The sequence below is a fragment of the Chanos chanos genome, chromosome 2 (assembly GCF_902362185.1).
Source record: "Chanos chanos chromosome 2, fChaCha1.1, whole genome shotgun sequence".
Classification (NCBI taxonomy): domain Eukaryota; kingdom Metazoa; phylum Chordata; class Actinopteri; order Gonorynchiformes; family Chanidae; genus Chanos; species Chanos chanos.
Genome location: NC_044496.1, coordinates 49,225,911 through 49,243,720, shown reverse-complemented (window position 1 = coordinate 49,243,720; position 17,810 = coordinate 49,225,911). Strand labels below are relative to the sequence as shown.

Sequence of the window (17,810 nt, the reverse complement as noted above, 5' to 3'; positions counted from 1 at the left end):
TATGTGATCAATAGAAACAGCTCAGCGATGTATGCTTGCACACCACGTACATTTTGTTTTGAATGTCAAGGGATTCTAATGTGTACATAAGTGCCTTTTTAGGTTATTATTGACCATATATAACAATCCATCTATTGTTGTCAGCTCTAACAAATACATCAGTTTTTTTGTTGTTGTTGTTGTTGTTGTTGTTGTTGTTGTTGTCTTTTCCAACATGTTCTTGTCCATCACCACATTCTACGATTAATGGGTAATCATTATGTGAATAGTCAGTGAAAAAATATTTGTTATTGAAATTGTGTAAACCTAAAGCTTTAACTCGGCTGGGAATGATGTGGCGTGATGGGCCTATTGATCAGCAGAGGGGATTACAGACTAATGATGTTATAAGGCTATAAGGCTAGTCAGGGTTTTCCTAACAGGCTCTTGTGTTGTCAGCTCTGCTCTACACAATCATTCACCATCAGCTAGCTCCCACAATTCCTTGCGGGTGACTCAATTTGCAGTTGCAGGTTGGCGGCTATCTCACATCTGCCGTATATCTTCATTTGAAGCTCTCTCTCTCTCTCTCTCTCTTTCTTTCTTTATAGCGAGGACTAGCTCAAAGGAAGAGAAAAGCAACTTCTTTTTTTTTTCTTTCCCAAGAGATTGCCATCACAAGGAAAACTGCTTTTGCATGCCACACACATACGCAAAATATTTGTTTGTTCTTCAAATGAAAATTGATTCACATTAATTATCCACAGTCTTAAGTACATTGAGAATGAGATCAAAGAGATTTTTTTTTACACTTAAAAATATTGTAGCTGTAGCTTCAGTGCTGGAGAGTACAGTGTCGAGTCATGAATGTTTTATTTCAAAAATACATAACATATGATCAGTCATGCAGTGATTTTGCTTGGACTAAAAGGCAAAAACAACTTCAAGCTACCTAATGAAGAAGCAGATTTTCATGTTTTTTGAAAAGGAACCCTTGCATAAACAAAAGTTCTGGTAACCACAGACTCTGTCTGGACTTCAGGCATATCACGCTATTATTCATTTAAGTTATGCTTGAGTTCCTATTCATAGTTCCTTTCTCATAGACGCATTCGAAGTTTATTTCCCTAGCTGAGTATTTATTGCGCAATGGACACTTGTGATTCTTAAAATTTAATATAAAATTCAATAACTCACTGTTCTAATATATGAAACATTCAACGTTTTCAGTGGAACCCGTTTCTGGAATGACAAACACACTGAAGAAAATTGAATGACTAGTGAGTAATGTAATCACGGGAGCCTCTCCATTAAATCTGTATTAGAATAATTGAATTATAGGCTGATTGCTATGCATTTACCATATCATACCATATATATCCTATCCAATTGGCCAGTATTTGTAACATCTGTCAGTTTTGGTGCATTACCGAGGCTTAGACAGGTTTTACTGGGGTAAGTCAATCCTATATCAACACTGCCATCTGCTGGTTACTGTTAGCCTTTTTTTTCCAGATGATTTCATCCTTGTTTCTTCATCCGAAACCCTCGAAATCTCGAAAAGTTAACCAATTCACATGATGCTGTCATATGAAACACTGAAGTACTCCAGTAGGAGGAAGTATGGATGGGAAATGGGGATTACCTTTTTACATCCTTCATATGTTTGGCCTTATACCTCTCAATCTCTCCTGGACACGCACACACACAACAAAAACAAAAAGTGATTTCATTTCATTTTTATTAAGCAGTCAAATTCAACCAAAATTATTGTGCATATCAGAGTAGTAAAGTCGTTATGACATTGGGTTGCTGAGCAATTTATATCCGAGAGATTCATCACTGACTCTCTTGAATTATAGACACAACTGAAAAGTTTTACACCGAGTTTACTAAGTAAGAAAGGAGGAAGCTGTGCAGATCTTTGTATGCCTTCACATTACACAGTCACATCATGGACACTGGTCTTGACTTGCCAGCCCAGCTATTGGAATGCCGTGAATGAACCAGACCTCCGGATTTGTAACTTTTGTATGTGCTTGGATAAGTGTTTAAATTTACAGAAATGTCAATCTTTGAGAGAGTTTTACAACGTGACTAGAATGGATGGAGTTCTTGCGGGTCAAGATACTGATTTTTAAAACAGCAATTACACTAGCATGGGATCAAACAAAACATTGTTCTAACAATTTTTATGATTTATGTGGGGTGGGGAAAAAAAAGAATAGAAATCGCTTCATCACCGTAAGCATTTGTACAATATATATCTGTACTTTACAAAATGATATGAGTGAATAAGAAAGAAAAAAGTAAATGGTTCACATTCTGTTTTGTTTGTTTGTTTTTTTTTCAGTTTGATTAAGTTCAGGTTTGGGGCAGTTTTCACGAACCATTCAATTTTCAAACGGAACCCAGCATGTGTTTATAGTTTAAGCAGCAAAACTCTGCGTGAACCATCCTCAAACCAACCATGACAGTGTTTTGGATCACCTAAACCTCTACTGTATGATATTACCAAATACAAAGAATCCATTGTTCAAACCATTAAAGCTAACAACCCTACATTAATCATAGGTAAAGTGTACAGCTATGTGATCAAGTGTGAAAATTAGGCACTGTCAAGATATACATTAGGTATGGACCGCAGGCAAAAGTGTTGAGTAAAGAGTGGAGAAAAAAAAAAAAGATTTAGAGTGCACAAACTATAGCTATATATCATAGCTATACATATTTACAAGCATTGGTCAAACCCAAGATAAACTTAATAGCATGGTCCCAAACTGTTGTTCACATCCTTTTAGAGGAGGCAAACAACCAATCATAGATTTGTCTCAAAATCATACTTGAACACACACGCATTCCCACCAAACAGGAAAAAGAAAAAAAAAAAACACAGAAAACACCCATTCAGACATTGCTCAACATGATTAGGAAAAGAAGCTGAGATCAAATGCAAATTCCAATAACCATGCATACTATACATTCACCTGAAAACATTACAGTCAGACGATTTCTCGCATCAACGCAAACCCTTTGAAATGCCCTGGAAATTATTGTGCCATACAAAAGATTGTTTGGATACAGTGTTCTCTAGCTTTTCATACACTCTGCAAAACTAACAGATAATACATCCAACCCAATTGTAGTATCTTACCAAGGTTGGACAAGGGAGCAAGAGAGACATTAAAGGCTTTCCTGAACTCAGCTGGTGTTATGGCAGTGCTTACAGACTTACTGCCAAACATTTTCAGGGTGACCAACCAAATTCCAGGGGGACAAGAAACAAAAGGCAAGGAATGATCTGATTTCTAAATGCGAATTTCACAGATTAGCTAAACCAGAGGTAGTTTCCTCCAGATCCCTTTGTAACGTTGAGAGGTTTCTCCAATGTGTGTGTGTATGTGCAATAATGCCAAAGAAACAAAGCCAAGTGCAATGATGTGAATGACTCAAACTCTGGAGTAAATTTAGGGGATTAATCATTTTTTGTACCAATTATGTCATTTCATTTCCTTTAAAAATTCCACATGGATATCACAAGGGTGACAACCATTGATGAGGGTATTGAGAATGAGAGCAGTTCTTTAATATTTTTTTTTTCTTTTTTCTTTTTCTTTTTCTTTTTTACTTCTTTGTTGTTTAGGCACTATAAAGCAGTTCAAAATGTGTTTTCAAATTGAATTCAAAGACTTGGGTGAAAATGGGTGAACACCACAATGCACCTCGCTCCATTAAAATGTAAACCGTCTCACACAAACTTCACACCAGATGAAAAATTGCACTTGATTAAATGACGTGTTACATTGACGCGCGACTTCTAAAATAAGGCTGAACTGAATGATTCCTTTTTAGAGTCACTGTAGGACAGGACAGTTCTAAATTCAGCAAAAAAGCCCTCTATCAAAACTTATCCTGACATCCACTGTGTGGAAAGTACACCGTAAGTACGGAATCTGTCGACCCGTTGTCAGAAGATGAATCTAAATCATATCACAGTTCATAAAAACAAAAGAAAAACAAAAAAGATTGTTTAAGCACATGGAAGAGTCATTTCTGATACCGCATGAATCAAGCTAAACTGAAAAAAAAAGTAATCCCTTTTTGCCAATGAACAGATCCCTACCCATTGCCTCCCTTTCAATAATTGTTGAGACCACGGACTAACTCTGAGTATCTGTATTGCTCATTTGAGTCGTCCCTTTTGAATGCACTGCGAGGTGAGGTTAAGATTACTCCTGTCTCGTTAGGACTATCTCTCCTCATTCTCAGGGCTGGATTTCTCCTCAGCTTCCTCAGTAGGCGTATCCAACACAGGATTGACGAAGCCTTCAAATTCTTCATCATCATGGTCACCGTTGTCCTCTATGTGCGCACTCACAAAGTCATTCTCCCACTCCAGGGCGTTGGAATCCTCGGATGTTGAAGTGGGACCACTGCCCAGCTGCTTGCCCCCTGGTCTTAACGCCGCTCTCAGGATGTCTTCCTCTGTCTTAGAGCGTTCCCACGCCGGACCTGCCTGGTTCATCCCTTTATATCGGTACAGATCATAGCAACTGTTACTTTCATTTGAGCACAAACGGAAATGGCTGCATAATGAACGCACAATGCGGTTTCTGTATTCTACCAAGGCAACTGAATGACCATTGCTCTTTCTCTAAAGGCAGTCTACATCTGACAGTCTGATTCAGTGATGATTCAGGCTTCTTGTTCTTTCATTAAGTCTTGCAAAATTCTGCTCACGTATAAATTAATGTCTTACATTTCTCACACATTTTCTCTCAAATGCTTTCCCTTTCTCATTCAAAATACCAATACCACTACAATAACAGCCACTCGCTGCAACATAGGCGTAGCTACTATTACAGACTCATTGTCTCCTCAAGGACCAGTCTGATTTAAGACTTCTATGAATGTTGTTGCCATGTCATGTATCAATCAGATCGTACATATACCTTTGTCCATCAGAAGCTCGCCTGAAAATGCCTGTGGTAAAATTGCTCTGTAAACCCTATTGTTGCAAAACTGCTGCATGACAGCACTGATTTGCACACTATTTATTCTACGGCGTCATTTTAATCATACGGACCTTCCTCATCCTCCCACTCCAGGTCCAGTGAGGTGGCGTCATCGTTGGTCGAGCGGGTTTTACTGGTGAAGTCCCAGCTACTTTCAGTGTTAGGAGTAACCACATTAGTTTCAGATGAAAGTCCTGTGGAGAGAACAGAGCAAAAACATGAACACAGCTAACCCTGTAGAAAAAGGAACACTCACTTATTGGGTAATACTTATTAATATTTTGCACAATTGGTGCTATCATCATAGGCATAGAGACAATGAGGAAGTACCACATTAGAAACTGTGTTTTTAGATCATTTCTATTGTGAGGGTAATATATGTGAACAAATTGTCTTAATGTTAAAGAGGAATATCTGAACTGTTCTGTCTTAGGAATGCCCTTCATACAGTAGCTGAATGCATTTCTAGAAATACAAAGCCATTAACCATAAGGCAACTGGCCAGTACATGAGGTTTACAATAACCGTTTTAGTGGTTGTTTATTAGGTTGCATGAGGTGAAAACAGCAGCACTGTAAAAGCATATGAAAAACTCACTGCCACTCCTGAATGCTTCTGACTGGGCCTTCACATTCTGAAGGTAAACTTCAAAATCACCACCCGACACCTGCCTGGAGGAACAGTTCAAGAACAGCCTGTCACTCAAACAAGCTTTATGAGGGAATATATTTAAGGCCTCATGAGGTTAAAAATGAATAATGGGTATTATCCAGTAATTTAACAAATAATTCAATAGAGGTTGAACTGCAGGAAGGTTGAACTGCAGGAAGGTTGAATGCATTTTTAACGACCCTGTAAAGGCACTACTTGTGACTACACAGACCGAGTCAGGTCATAAAAGTTTAGTTTGAAATGAGTTGAAATGTGCATCAGGAAAAAAAAAAAAAAAAAAAGATTTAGCTTTGATATGGTGTGAAGAGCCGTGCTCAGCTCTCAGATAAATCACTCACTGTGTCACACAAATACAAAGCCACGCCAATGAAACGTCAACGCAACACAACGACACATGACTCATTTTGTCTCATTCCTCCTCAGAGGTCTGATGAAATATGTGGATAAGCACAAAAACTCTAGATATCATATATTATTTACCTCTATTGATGTCACTCCATAAATCACAATCCATCTTTTTTAAAATGTGTTTCTACGATCCAAAACTTACGTGACAGATGGAGGATATACTTACTTTTTCTGATGGGTACCACTGCTGTCAGCTTCCGCTTTGCCTTTGGTCTTCTGTGCAAGCTGCTCTTTCTAAAAACAAGAGGCTCTAATGGTTACTCACTCACAGATGCTCAAACTTGAAATCATGAAATCTCTAAAACTTCAGTGAATCCCCAGAAAATTCAGAAAACTTTCTTTATATATATATATATATATACACACATATATACATACATATATATATATATATAAATAAATGCTATTTTCTCAAAACTCTGCTTCCTGAACGTACCATATGGTCTGAAACAAAGCATAGATGAGAAAACATGTTCATAATGAAAGTGAACAGAAAACAGAAGTAACAAAATGTGCAAAACATATGGAAAAAAGAAACATAAAATGAATGTGTCAAAAAAAAAAAAAAATCTTTCTGAAAATCTTTAGGGAAATTTATTTGTTGCAGTTTGACTTTAATCACAAATTGACTGTTTTCAGTTTCGATGCATTCACCCACCTTTCGGAGATGGGGCATTAGTACTCTAGTATTTAATATATGATGCCCATACATAATTCATTTCAACGATCCTCAGCGTTCTACACTCTAGCAGTAGACGCTTAGCTGTTTGGTGCCAGGAAAATATAGATTGTCTTCAGAGGAGTGTTAAAATTAATACATCTCAAACTAATAACACCATTCACTTAAAGGTGCATAGACACTCAGGTAATTCTTGGGTTTAAAAGATGTGTTCCATTTTTTTTTTTGTCTGATTTGAATTTGCTTTGTGATTGACTTGGAATGGAAGGCGTATCATAGAGGACAAGGGAGAGGACAAGAAGAATATGGGCGGGACAGGTAAGGGATGGGCGTGCTCAGTGCCGCCTCACCTCCTTTAGCTTTCGTTCCCGTGCCAACCGAGCAGCCTCACGCTGGGCAGCATAAATAGCCTCCTCTTCTAGCCTTAACTTCTCCTCTTGTGCCACTAACTGGGCAGAAATGACAACAGAAAATGAGGTTAACTAAACTCAAAACAGAAAAATTAATAACAGGAAGAAAAATGTAGAACTGCAAATCAAACAATGGCAAACTCAAGACAGGATTGAACTTAAAAATAAATTTTGGCTACAAAACATCTGAACTGCTCCCTCATTAGGGTACCTTTTGAACTCCTTTGAAGTTAATAAACCGCAGCCTGCATCTGGATTTAATGCAATGCAATTAAATGCAATGCCTTTGAGGGATTTTTTTCATCCTCTAAATAAATGTTCCTCCTTTACAACTGCTTTGATAATGACAGAGACAAATAATCTGATATTTTAAAGTAAGATTAGTGCATAAGGAGCATGTGAAAATGAATGGATCGGTGCCTCATGTTGGGAACACTGTGATTACATGCACCCTTGACGATAACAGTGAAGTAACATGAGGGTCTTGCTCTCCCCTGGTTGCCTCTACGCTCAGACAGATAGAGCCATAAGGCAGCGCTTGAAGGAGAGGCAGAGCCCTGTCATACCTCCGCGTTCAGTTTAGCATCAATCAGTGTCTGCCTGTCAGAGATAGCATCATATCGGTGCTCCTTCAGATGGCCCACCTCCTCCTCACTGATAGGTCTGTAGCAATGACAGTGGAGAAAAAAGGGGGTTATGGCCTCTGTATTATTGCATATTAAAAAACAAGTTCCATGGTATCGTGCACTACCTAAATGTATGGCATCTATCCCATTGTAATGCTAAGCTTTTAAGAATGTAAGAATGAAACTGGATTTTAGAGGATCAGTGAAATGTTCAACTTCATTTTTTTTTTTTTTTTTTTTTGAAGAAGAAGAACTGTCATGTTTTTATGCCTCTGGCTGCATAGGCTCATTAGTCAGCGTCTGTTCCTCCTGTTTGTGTCACAAGCATTCTGCCTGCCTAGGAATATTTTTAGAGGAGGCAAAGCCGCGGGACAAACATACAGTGATAAGCAGACAAAATGAAATGTGTGAATTTGGAATTTGTCACCCTGACTCCCTGAAAAAGGCATGACGTACACATTGGAAAAGAAGAAAACACACACTGTACCTTAAGCAACTTTGTGAGCTCTCACCCTGGGAAGGGACAAAATTAAGATCCAAATATAAATAAAGTGATTTCCATTCAATTACAAAAACGTTAAAATAAATTACTCATTTGACATCTGTCTCTCTCTCTCACCTCGTCACTTTCCACGAGATTCTCAAACTGTAAAGAAGAATAAGAAATTAGGGTAGAGGCACTTTTTCTCAAATCTTCTGACTAGCAAAGGTGAAACAGATAACTGCAACTTTGTCAGCAAAGCTGATTTCAATAAATAATTAGTGATCAGTGATAACTGTGAATTACAACAATACCTCTATGGTGTAGTGTTCGCCAGTAGTACCGCTTCTGAAATACTTTGACCTGTTTGATGAGAAAAATGACAGATTTGAGAAAAGATCACTGCTCAGATGGAGATTCCCACTCAGCTCTTGCGTCAGAGCAAAGACTTCAGAACTCTCTCCCAAAGCCTCTTGCTACAGCAGCCAATCTGATGGCCATTTACTGTCAGACTCTACATTTCTGTGCAACTCTGTTGCTCATGACAAACGTGTATTAGCCTACTATTATAATAAATACAATTTACAGTGCCCCTGCGAAGGGGTGAAACCATACTCTAAAGGCCCCGTCCTGAATTACAGCTCTAGCTGCAATGTTCGCTACACCCAGTAATGAACGGAGGACTGCGTGCAGCGGAGTGGATATCCCTCAAGACGACCCGGGGCGGGGTCCTGTGGTCCTGCCAACTGGTTAATGCGGAAACGTGATACAAGGGGGGACAGAGCAGGGAGGAGATCAAGTTGCCGAACGGATGGGTTCATTTACCAGACGGTCGAGTAAAAGGTAATGTTTTGGTACACTACGTGTCCGACAACTGGCGATCTACCAGCTCAGTGCCCCGGATTGTTAACTGAATTGCTTAGTGCTCACATGAGCGCCAGGCAGATCCAGTTCAGAGTACTGGCTAATATAAAAGATTATCCACAAAGATAGACTTTTGTCTGTGATCTTACCCTCCTCCTCTCTGAATTCGGTTGGCTTCCCTTCTGAATATCCCCAAGCACTGAGTCCAACAGTTCCCCATGGCATGCTGTCAGGTTGCAGAACTGATAGATGTCAGCTATCTTTTCATCCCTAATAAAGGTCTCACTACCACGTTGCCACTGCCCTCAGCAGTGATAAGAGGGAACAGATATATCCTTTGTCAAGTGGCATTGTGATCTGGGCATGTAAATGGATATATGCATCTGGTAGCGGCTTGTCTACTGATTGCACTTTATTCAGACAGCTAGTTCAGACGGCCGGTTAGCTGCTAGCTGACCTATTGTTTCCTCTTCCTGACAACGACACGTGATTAATGTTTTATCTACGGAAAGCCGTTAGGCTCAAACATTATTGCAGCCAAAGATGCCGCTGGGGGGAGACATACGTCAATAAATTCAAATAAATAAATAAATAAATCTTGAAGGTCTTCTGAAAGGTTTACTTCTGCATACATCTATCGGAACCAATGAGATCTTACCTCTGAATTCTCCCCAATAGATACCCCTGTGGAGTCTAAAAGGTCAAAGGGATTAAAATCGTATCAGCCAAGTTACTTTGACGCTTGGTTTCACGCAGACCAAATCGCACGTCACGGCAGGTAGACCAGTGGGTACAGATTGTTAGACAGGTATGGCAACCCCCCCTGAACTCAAACATTCTCACACGATTACGCAAATACACCTGCTCCTGCCAGCAGGTCTTCAAGCATCTTAATGAAAAGTAGATTATACCTGGAGACTGAGACCACTGCACTGTTGACTCCCAATATGAACACAGGTGGGATTGTCGATATGATGTAGGTGTCTGGCAGAAGGAGTGGAAAAAACGAATGGATTATCTTTGCCACATAGATCATTAACTGTGACCAGTAACCATGAAGGTTACATTTCAAATAACATTGTTTTGTTTCAGCTTTCCCTCACTTTGGGAGACTTACCTAATTTGGTGAATTAGAGACGCACATGTATTTTCAGTGGAATTACACTGAATAAGTCATCCAGTCATGTCTGAGATATTATAATAAGATGCAGAGTTTGTCCCTTTGTATTACCATGTGCAGTGCATTTCAGGACATGTACAGGCAATGTCCTTTGACATTTAATTTACAACAACTGGAAGACCTTCTTAAAATTCAGGCCCTAGGAGCATAACCTTTATTCTGTGATCTCTCAGTGTGTCCAGATATAGATATACTTTCTGTACAGTACAGACTGGTAGGGCATATTTGACAAGATAAAGAGGTAACAAGTCAGTTTGGAAGCGGCTGCGAACTGAAACTTTTGGCAGGAAAAGAACAAGGGGAAAAAGTTCAGCTCCATGGTTGTCATGTTCAGTTTGATGTGTCTGAAGAAGCATACAAGAAAGAGATCTCTTATCTTGGAAAATGACAGGACCTTACTACCCCCCCACCCCCACACCCCCCGACACACACACACCGCTATCAGCAAACCTCACCTTATCACCCTTCTCCTGCACTCAGGCAGGCAATATGGGAAACCAACTGTCTGCATCATTGTTGGTCTGTTGACATGATGGACAAGGAAAAATTACAGACCCACCATACAGCTAGAGTCATCCATGTGGACACAGCAGTAATCCTCTGCTTGAACAACCACCGTATACAGTAACATGATATAATCTGAAAGCAGTCTAACAAAATCGCGATAGTTCAATTGTGATAGTTGATTGCTGTGCATAAAATGTGTTATATACCTTAAAATTGGTTACATCTGAATGAAACTTACACGAATGAGTACATGGGTAATAGAATTTCAGTGTTCTACTCGTAGTCAGTTCTACCTGCCATTCATGTTGTGTAATAAACTTTAAAATCATATTTTTCTAGATATTCTTGACAGCATTCTGAGTGATGATTCAAACAAAATGTTAAAAAATTGTTATTTGACTAATCCTACTGAAGCATATCTGTTCCACAAATTCCACATTTGTCAGTTACATCGGAATCCAGAATCAGAGTTTCAGTGCATCTTATGTTAAAGGACTGGTAGTACAGCATAGATTTTATAACCATCTCAATGATGAGTATCAATACACATACATATACGCACATACACAACCGAAAAATCAAATATGATAAAAATGCCCAGGAATCAGTTCATCTACATTTGATCTTCCTTCTCTGATAAGAACGACTGCATGGTGGAGACTTCCCCAAACAGACGAACTGACACACATTTGTTCAAACCTGTCTTTCACGTTCATTTCCCTGCTGGTTTGTGTTTATGGTTTTGGGGAGGGATCTTAAAAGAGATGTAACATATTTCAGTAGCACTCACACTATTTCAGCCACTTTAAATCCACAGCTATGTAGAAAATCCTCTCAAATCCGGTGGGCATCCTCAAGCATCACCCCCCTCCCCCCTTTTTCCGACCTGCCTCCACAGCCTCCCATCTCCTCCCACAGTGCCAGCTCGCATCACGGAAAATTCTCCACACAGCCAGGAAGAACTCCTATGACGCTACCAGACCAAAAAAAAAGGGTAAAAATAATAGACAACTAAAATAGACACAGCTGGTCTTTAATGCAGGATTATTGGCCTCTCAGCCGGCACTCATCAGAAAAAAAAAAAAAAAAAACAATCTGGAAATCTCCACAAGCAAAATGCAAAATTGAACAAACTACACTTTGATCTTCATAGTACTCAGTGCAACTGATGCATTTTTGTGGGTTGACAGCTACGTTAAGCACGTGACATATACTGTAGCTTCTTGTCAAAAGGGTTTTAAAGGTTATTCCTCCCTAATGCCCGCAAAAAAACAGAACCTGAATTCCACATGCAGTATTAAATGGTACCTTGGACTATTCTACCATTTCCATGGCAACAAAGCCCTCAGTCCAAAGTTTGCTGATGGATGAGATATGAAATGTGATAAGTAACTTACTCTTCTCAAATGAAAAAACGAGACACGTAACCACTCAAGTGCTTCTATATTATAGCACTTTAGCCGAGAGTTTTACCATATACAGCCACTTTTTGTGGTTTATTCTCATCAAGGTGTATACAAACACATGAAATATTTCTGAAGAACCCTCTTTTAACAGGAGCTCATTAACTCTCTGACCTGCTTAGTGAAACATTGTCCTAGAGTCTAAATCATCCCCATTATCCATGAGTAGTGTCTTCAGCTCTCAGCTGGATGGAGTCAGACGAAGAACTACAAGGCTTGTAAGTATATGACAATATAAATGACTCTCATTATCACAGTCAATGGCACATGACGAGCCCTGGGGTGTTGCCGATCCTCCAGATTCACATGACAAGTCTGGGCATGGTACAAGTCCCTCTCTGGGGAGGAAGTTTGACATGATTCTGAGAGCCTATTAATACACACCTGGGAGAAAGCTGGTCATTAATAGTGAGTCATTCTCCCCATCACACTTTCCACTCACTTTCTGTTTTTTTTTTTATCTGCTTTTTTGCCAGATTTATGAAGTCACCTCTAGAGCCTCTTATAATGGAGACCCCACAGGTCTTGTGACCAAATTGAGCTGTCAGACCTTTCCCCCTGAAAGAACGAAATGACAGATGAAGAATGATTTGAAAAGGACCACGAGAAGTGGATATGCAAATAAATTCTCCAAACAGTTTTGTGACAGGACACAAGAGAAGGTCATCAAACTTTAGGGAAAAGTCATATGGTGCGGAGAAGTGAATTAAATGACACTGAGATACACTTTCAGTTATATTATGTATCTTTGACAAAAAGTATTAAATCAAAATTGTCATTATATTAGCTCCATGAAGGTTCAAGATACTGAGGGTGGGGATGGGGTACTTTTATTACTTGTATTGCTTATATTACTCTTATTTAATTATACACCGTGTTTTGCTATATGCATGGACACTATAAGTACTCTACTTCCTCAGTTAAATGCAAATATTAACTTACTATCACAGAAGCTCCACTAATAGCCTTAGAGAGCAGTTTGAATCTGGATGGTTTTGCTTTGCCGTTCCAGTAGACTGGACATATTTCTTTGAAGGTATTACACAAACAATTTCTTCTCTCCCTTGCAGAGGATTGGAAACATCCCATTTACGAACATCAAATGCTCTTCAGCTGCAATGTTGCGATGTTTTTCACTTAAATTGATTTATAGAGAATTCAATAAACTGTATAAAGGGAATTAATTATTCAGCATTAGATTTTGTTATTGATTCACTTGAGTATTTTATATTCAACATCCATTTTATATAAGTCAATTTTGAATTAGAATCTACATTATTTAAGTCAATTTTTAATATCATAACATCGTTTTAAAGCTTAAGATATCATGAGATGTTATGAGAACTTTAGTTAGTGCTGTAGAGTAGCTAAGGTGACCACAGTAGTCACAGTGACATTTATCACATACATCTTTCCAAAATGAATGAGATACAAATAAATAAATAAACTGATATACTGACCACAGTTAAATACCAGTAAATCTTGGTTTGCCGCTTGTGTAATTTGTGACCTACACCAACAGTGGATCTTCTACTGGTAGCCTAAATTACATGGTTTAATTTTACCGCCCTGCGCCTTGGTAAGGATATGAAGCCCCCTGTGGTACCGTGTGAAGTTCAATTTTAGCACAGCACGTAAGTCACAGCACACTGAGGCATCAAAGACAGACACCGTTTCCTGTGTATATAGGTCATTTAATTTCTGTCTGCGATCAGAGCCTTTCCCAGGTGCTGTGGGAATCTCCAGCATTTCAAGGTGAGTGTTCAGCATCATCGCAGACATGCTCACAAGATGCTCAAAAGGCCTTTACAAATGTAGAGTCTCCCATTGTTTCAAGTTGAATGTCAGCTTATTGATAAAATATTTGAAGATCACAGATGTATGGCAGATTTAAGTTGAAGTACTTAAAGGGTTTTGCCAAGTTTACTCATTACCCTCGGTTTATTTTCTGTGTTTTAATTTGATTAATTCGTCTATAAACTTCATCCGGTGCCTGAGCTACTTGTCCTGAACTATCTGTCTCCATCTCCATAGATACAGACCACAGTCTGATGTAATATTTTCCACTATTCCTCAGCCCAGTATGTGAATTTACAGGTTCCACTCCTACATTTGTCTCTAACAGGCCCAACTGTTTGAGGAGGTTCAGGGGGCAACAGTGAAAGCCCCTCTGACGCAGTGTGGAAGAATTACCCATGTCTCCCAGTGGAGCTGGTAGCCTACTTTGAGTTATGCAGGTCAATGCCACACTGATTCCTTCAAAAGCTGAGCTGCATGTTATCCCTTATTCAAACAAGGAAGCAAACAAGAATTGGAATTTACATACAGTAGTGTACATTAGACCTGCAATTATCGGTTTTATCAAGCCTTGAACTGAATTTGGAGGCACATTAATGTGAAGCTTTTTTTTTTTTTCCTTTTTTTTTTGCTGGTTGAATGTAAAGCAAGTGAGCCTCCAGGTTAGCTGACCTTCATCAGATTGGAAAATTATAATCTAGTCCTATAACTCCTAGTATTCCAACTGGAAATGCTGGCAGAGAAATAAGGTCATACTTGGCTTCCATTTTGTGATAAGGTCACACAGCTTTGGGACAAAATTCTAAGCTAAGACTATCATACTTCAGCGAGGGGATTTTTGGTCTCATCTAATTGTCTGGTGGACAGTGATAGAAAGCATTTAAGACCTCTCAGAGAGTGTCTTCTATAACACTTGACATCAAGATCAGTTCTTTCCTGTCTCAAATTTTCATGTAGTTGTTAAAATAATTTAAGTGAGAAGACATTTTTCCTCAGACATAGTTGTCTAAAACAACTAATAATTTCCAATATTCTTTTCAATGAATAGCAGCCACTCTAACCTTCCACTTTCTGTGCATGAAACGTTCTAAATACAGAGCACCTAAAAATACAGGAATCTATAATATTGCATGGGCATGCTACTAAAGACAATTCCAGTAGCTAGCGAAAAAGGTGAGCATATGTGAAGACTATTTTCCCAGGAAATCATGGGCACACGGTTTGGTTTGACATGAGCTCTCTTTGTCAAAGTAACATAAGAATGAAAATCGTTCATTAAAATATAAAACACATCTCCATGGCCGCTTGGTGGTCGATTTTCTCAAGGGACATCGACAAATGCTTAAGAGCCTTCATTACTGCTAAAATAAATAATTATAAAAATGACTGTACTCACACTGAGCCTAATTAATCAAAAAACAAGGTGTCATCACAATCTAAAAATGCCACAGTGACAGAATCTCACCGGTGTTATGATTTATGTTTTCACCTTAGCTGCCCTCTTCATTCTCCCACCCAGGTCCACACATTAAGAGAGGCTGATTGCAAAATGATATGACACTTTCAAATCAATAGCCCGGATTTCGACTATCATCTCCAATATGACTCATATGGCACAAACGGAGTGGTTTTGTTTTTGTTTTTTTTCCAAGGCTTTTTCTATCACAGTATATCTGGTTAATCTGCAGGTAGCTGGCTGCTGCTTTGAAGCTTCCTCCCAAAAATCCCCCTTCTGTACCACCAGATGTTTACTAAAACACTGCCATCCAACCAAAACAGGAGTGCGCTACTCCCTGCGTGGATTTACCAGGTGGCGTTGGCACGTTTGAGCGTTCGTGTTATGCAACCCCGTAAATTCATTTAAACAGGTTTCTTTATGTGCTAAATGTCATTTACATTACAATGGAGCGTAATTACGCATGCCTCTTCTTATCAGTATTCTTATTTGCTGTTTTTGCTTGTTCTGCGTAAGTGAGAGTAACACAGAAAAGCATTTCTGATCTATGTAGACCGTTTTATTTCTGTAGCCCACTCCTTCCGCGTAGTGTGCGCGCAGGGGAGCGCTGTGCCGAAACGCTCAGAGACAGATATACCGCCTCCCACCCGTGCACATCCTCTGTGACCCCGCACATCTTAAATGGGCTCGACGGCCCACACATTCTCACATATGAGCAATTTTAACATCCACAGGTCAAAGTCTCTCCGAGTAACACATGCTTTTCGTATGTGAGGGAGTCACGCAGCTCATCACGAAATGGATGGAAGGTTGAATTTGGAGTGAGCAGATCAAACAGAGGAATGAAAGAGGTCTGTACTATGAAATGCGATTGCATGTAGGCTGCAGAGGAGATGAGGATGGAGAAAGAGAGAGAGAGAAAGAGAGAAAGAGAAAGAAAGAGAGAAAGAGAGAACATCAAGCAAATTCAATTTTGATGTCAAATTCTACATTTCGTGCTGGTTTTTAAATTATTGCGTGAAGGTTCAAATGACAGACTTTCACAGATGAAAAGATGTAAAACGGGACCTTTAAGACATCAGTGGACTATGATTCTGATTTTTTTTCAAATTTCTTTATACTACGGTCTGTTGATTTGGCCTCCATTCTGGCAGCAGTAAAAAACAAAAAAAAAGAACTGACGTGAACTGCATAGTATGGAAACTGTTTGGAAAAGCCCTGCTGTCTTACATAAAGTCCAAAACACACACACATACACACACACACACACACACACACACACACACATTGTTTACAGAACCTTCACCACATACTTCAGGCATTTAGCTCAGATTAAATTGCTCCCCTCTATTCTTCTCAGGCGTTTTGAAGAAGCCTTTGTGAGAAGTCTTATCAGTGTTACTACTCTTAATGGAGGATAAATGGAGAATCACAGTCGTTTATTTATTTCCCATGAATTTGTTCGTCACCACAAAAAAAAAACAAAACAAAACAAAAAAAACAAAGACAAAGTAAATATACCATTTTGGGATTATTAGTGCAACAAGCCCCCATCCTCCTCTCCTTCACTTACTAGGGTTCTCCTTTTCTACCTCTTCACTCACACTCTTCATATAGGGTCTTCACTCTGTACTTCATTCAGTTGCATGGGATGAAATTGTCACACCCAATTTTTAATCTTATTTTGCCTATTCTTTTTTTTTTTTTAATAGATCTATTTTTAAACATCCGTGTTTTGAAACATATTTACCAGCACAAAAAGCATCGTGCTATCCTTAGTGCGCACACCATTATCTCAGTGTTACTGTTTATCCATTGCGAGTGTGTCTGTGTTCCAACCTGCTTATTGTATATTACTGATTTCACTCTGAATTCATTATCACACAAACAGTTTTAATGCATAATTAATTATAAGATTCTATGGAAGGACCGGGTCTTCGCTATTTTCGTCGTTTCATTTTTTCTTTTCCTCGTGGTTGCTTCAATCTCAAACGTTCTCATCAAATGTAAATCAGAATGAGCTTCATAAACATCTCTGAAAAGATATTTGTCTTATAGTGAATGTATACAGCGCAACCAGCCTTGATGAAGGAGCCAGCATTTCCTCCCTGTATGAGAGACGTCAGATCATAAGTGTGGGGACATGATTTTCTGTCCATGATTTTCCAAAATGTGGTGTATTTTTCTGCATACTGGTCAATGAGACATTGATTTGTCAGACCATTATCTCAGTGCGTTTGTGCTCATCCACTATCAGCTGAGATAGAGGAAGT

General features: G+C 39.0%; 1 protein-coding gene across 2 annotated transcripts; it reads right to left on the bottom strand.

Annotated features, from left to right (window-relative positions):
- Positions 1 to 3,581: 3,581 nt before the first annotated feature.
- Positions 3,582 to 9,554, bottom strand: ap1ar (adaptor related protein complex 1 associated regulatory protein). 2 transcript variants are annotated; one of them, XM_030766614.1, is made up of 10 exons: positions 9,284 to 9,554; positions 8,585 to 8,633; positions 8,409 to 8,435; positions 8,277 to 8,302; positions 7,730 to 7,826; positions 7,104 to 7,202; positions 6,241 to 6,308; positions 5,592 to 5,665; positions 5,066 to 5,188; positions 3,582 to 4,506 (listed from the first exon to the last, which is right to left on the bottom strand). In XM_030766614.1, the coding sequence occupies exons 1-10, from the start codon at positions 9,352 to 9,354 to the stop codon at positions 4,229 to 4,231; spliced, it is 912 nt and encodes a 303-aa protein (XP_030622474.1). In that variant the 5' UTR covers positions 9,355 to 9,554; the 3' UTR covers positions 3,582 to 4,228. The 2 variants fall into 2 exon arrangements, with proteins under 2 accessions (XP_030622474.1, XP_030622475.1); XM_030766615.1 differs by having other exon boundaries at positions 6,241 to 6,302.
- Positions 9,555 to 17,810: the final 8,256 nt, after the last annotated feature.

Excerpts from the sequence above, each read along its gene's own strand:
- ap1ar (XM_030766614.1), bottom strand. The coding sequence starts at position 9,354 with ATGGGGAACTGTTGGACTCAGTGCTTGGGGATATTCAGAAGGGAAGCC. Across the intron at positions 8,436-8,584 it reads GCGAACACTACACCATAGAG|TTTGAGAATCTCGTGGAAAG; the intron begins GTATTGTTGTAA and ends TCTTCTTTACAG. Across the intron at positions 4,507-5,065 it reads GGAGTGGGAGGATGAGGAAG|GGATGAACCAGGCAGGTCCG; the intron begins GTCCGTATGATT and ends ACCGATATAAAG.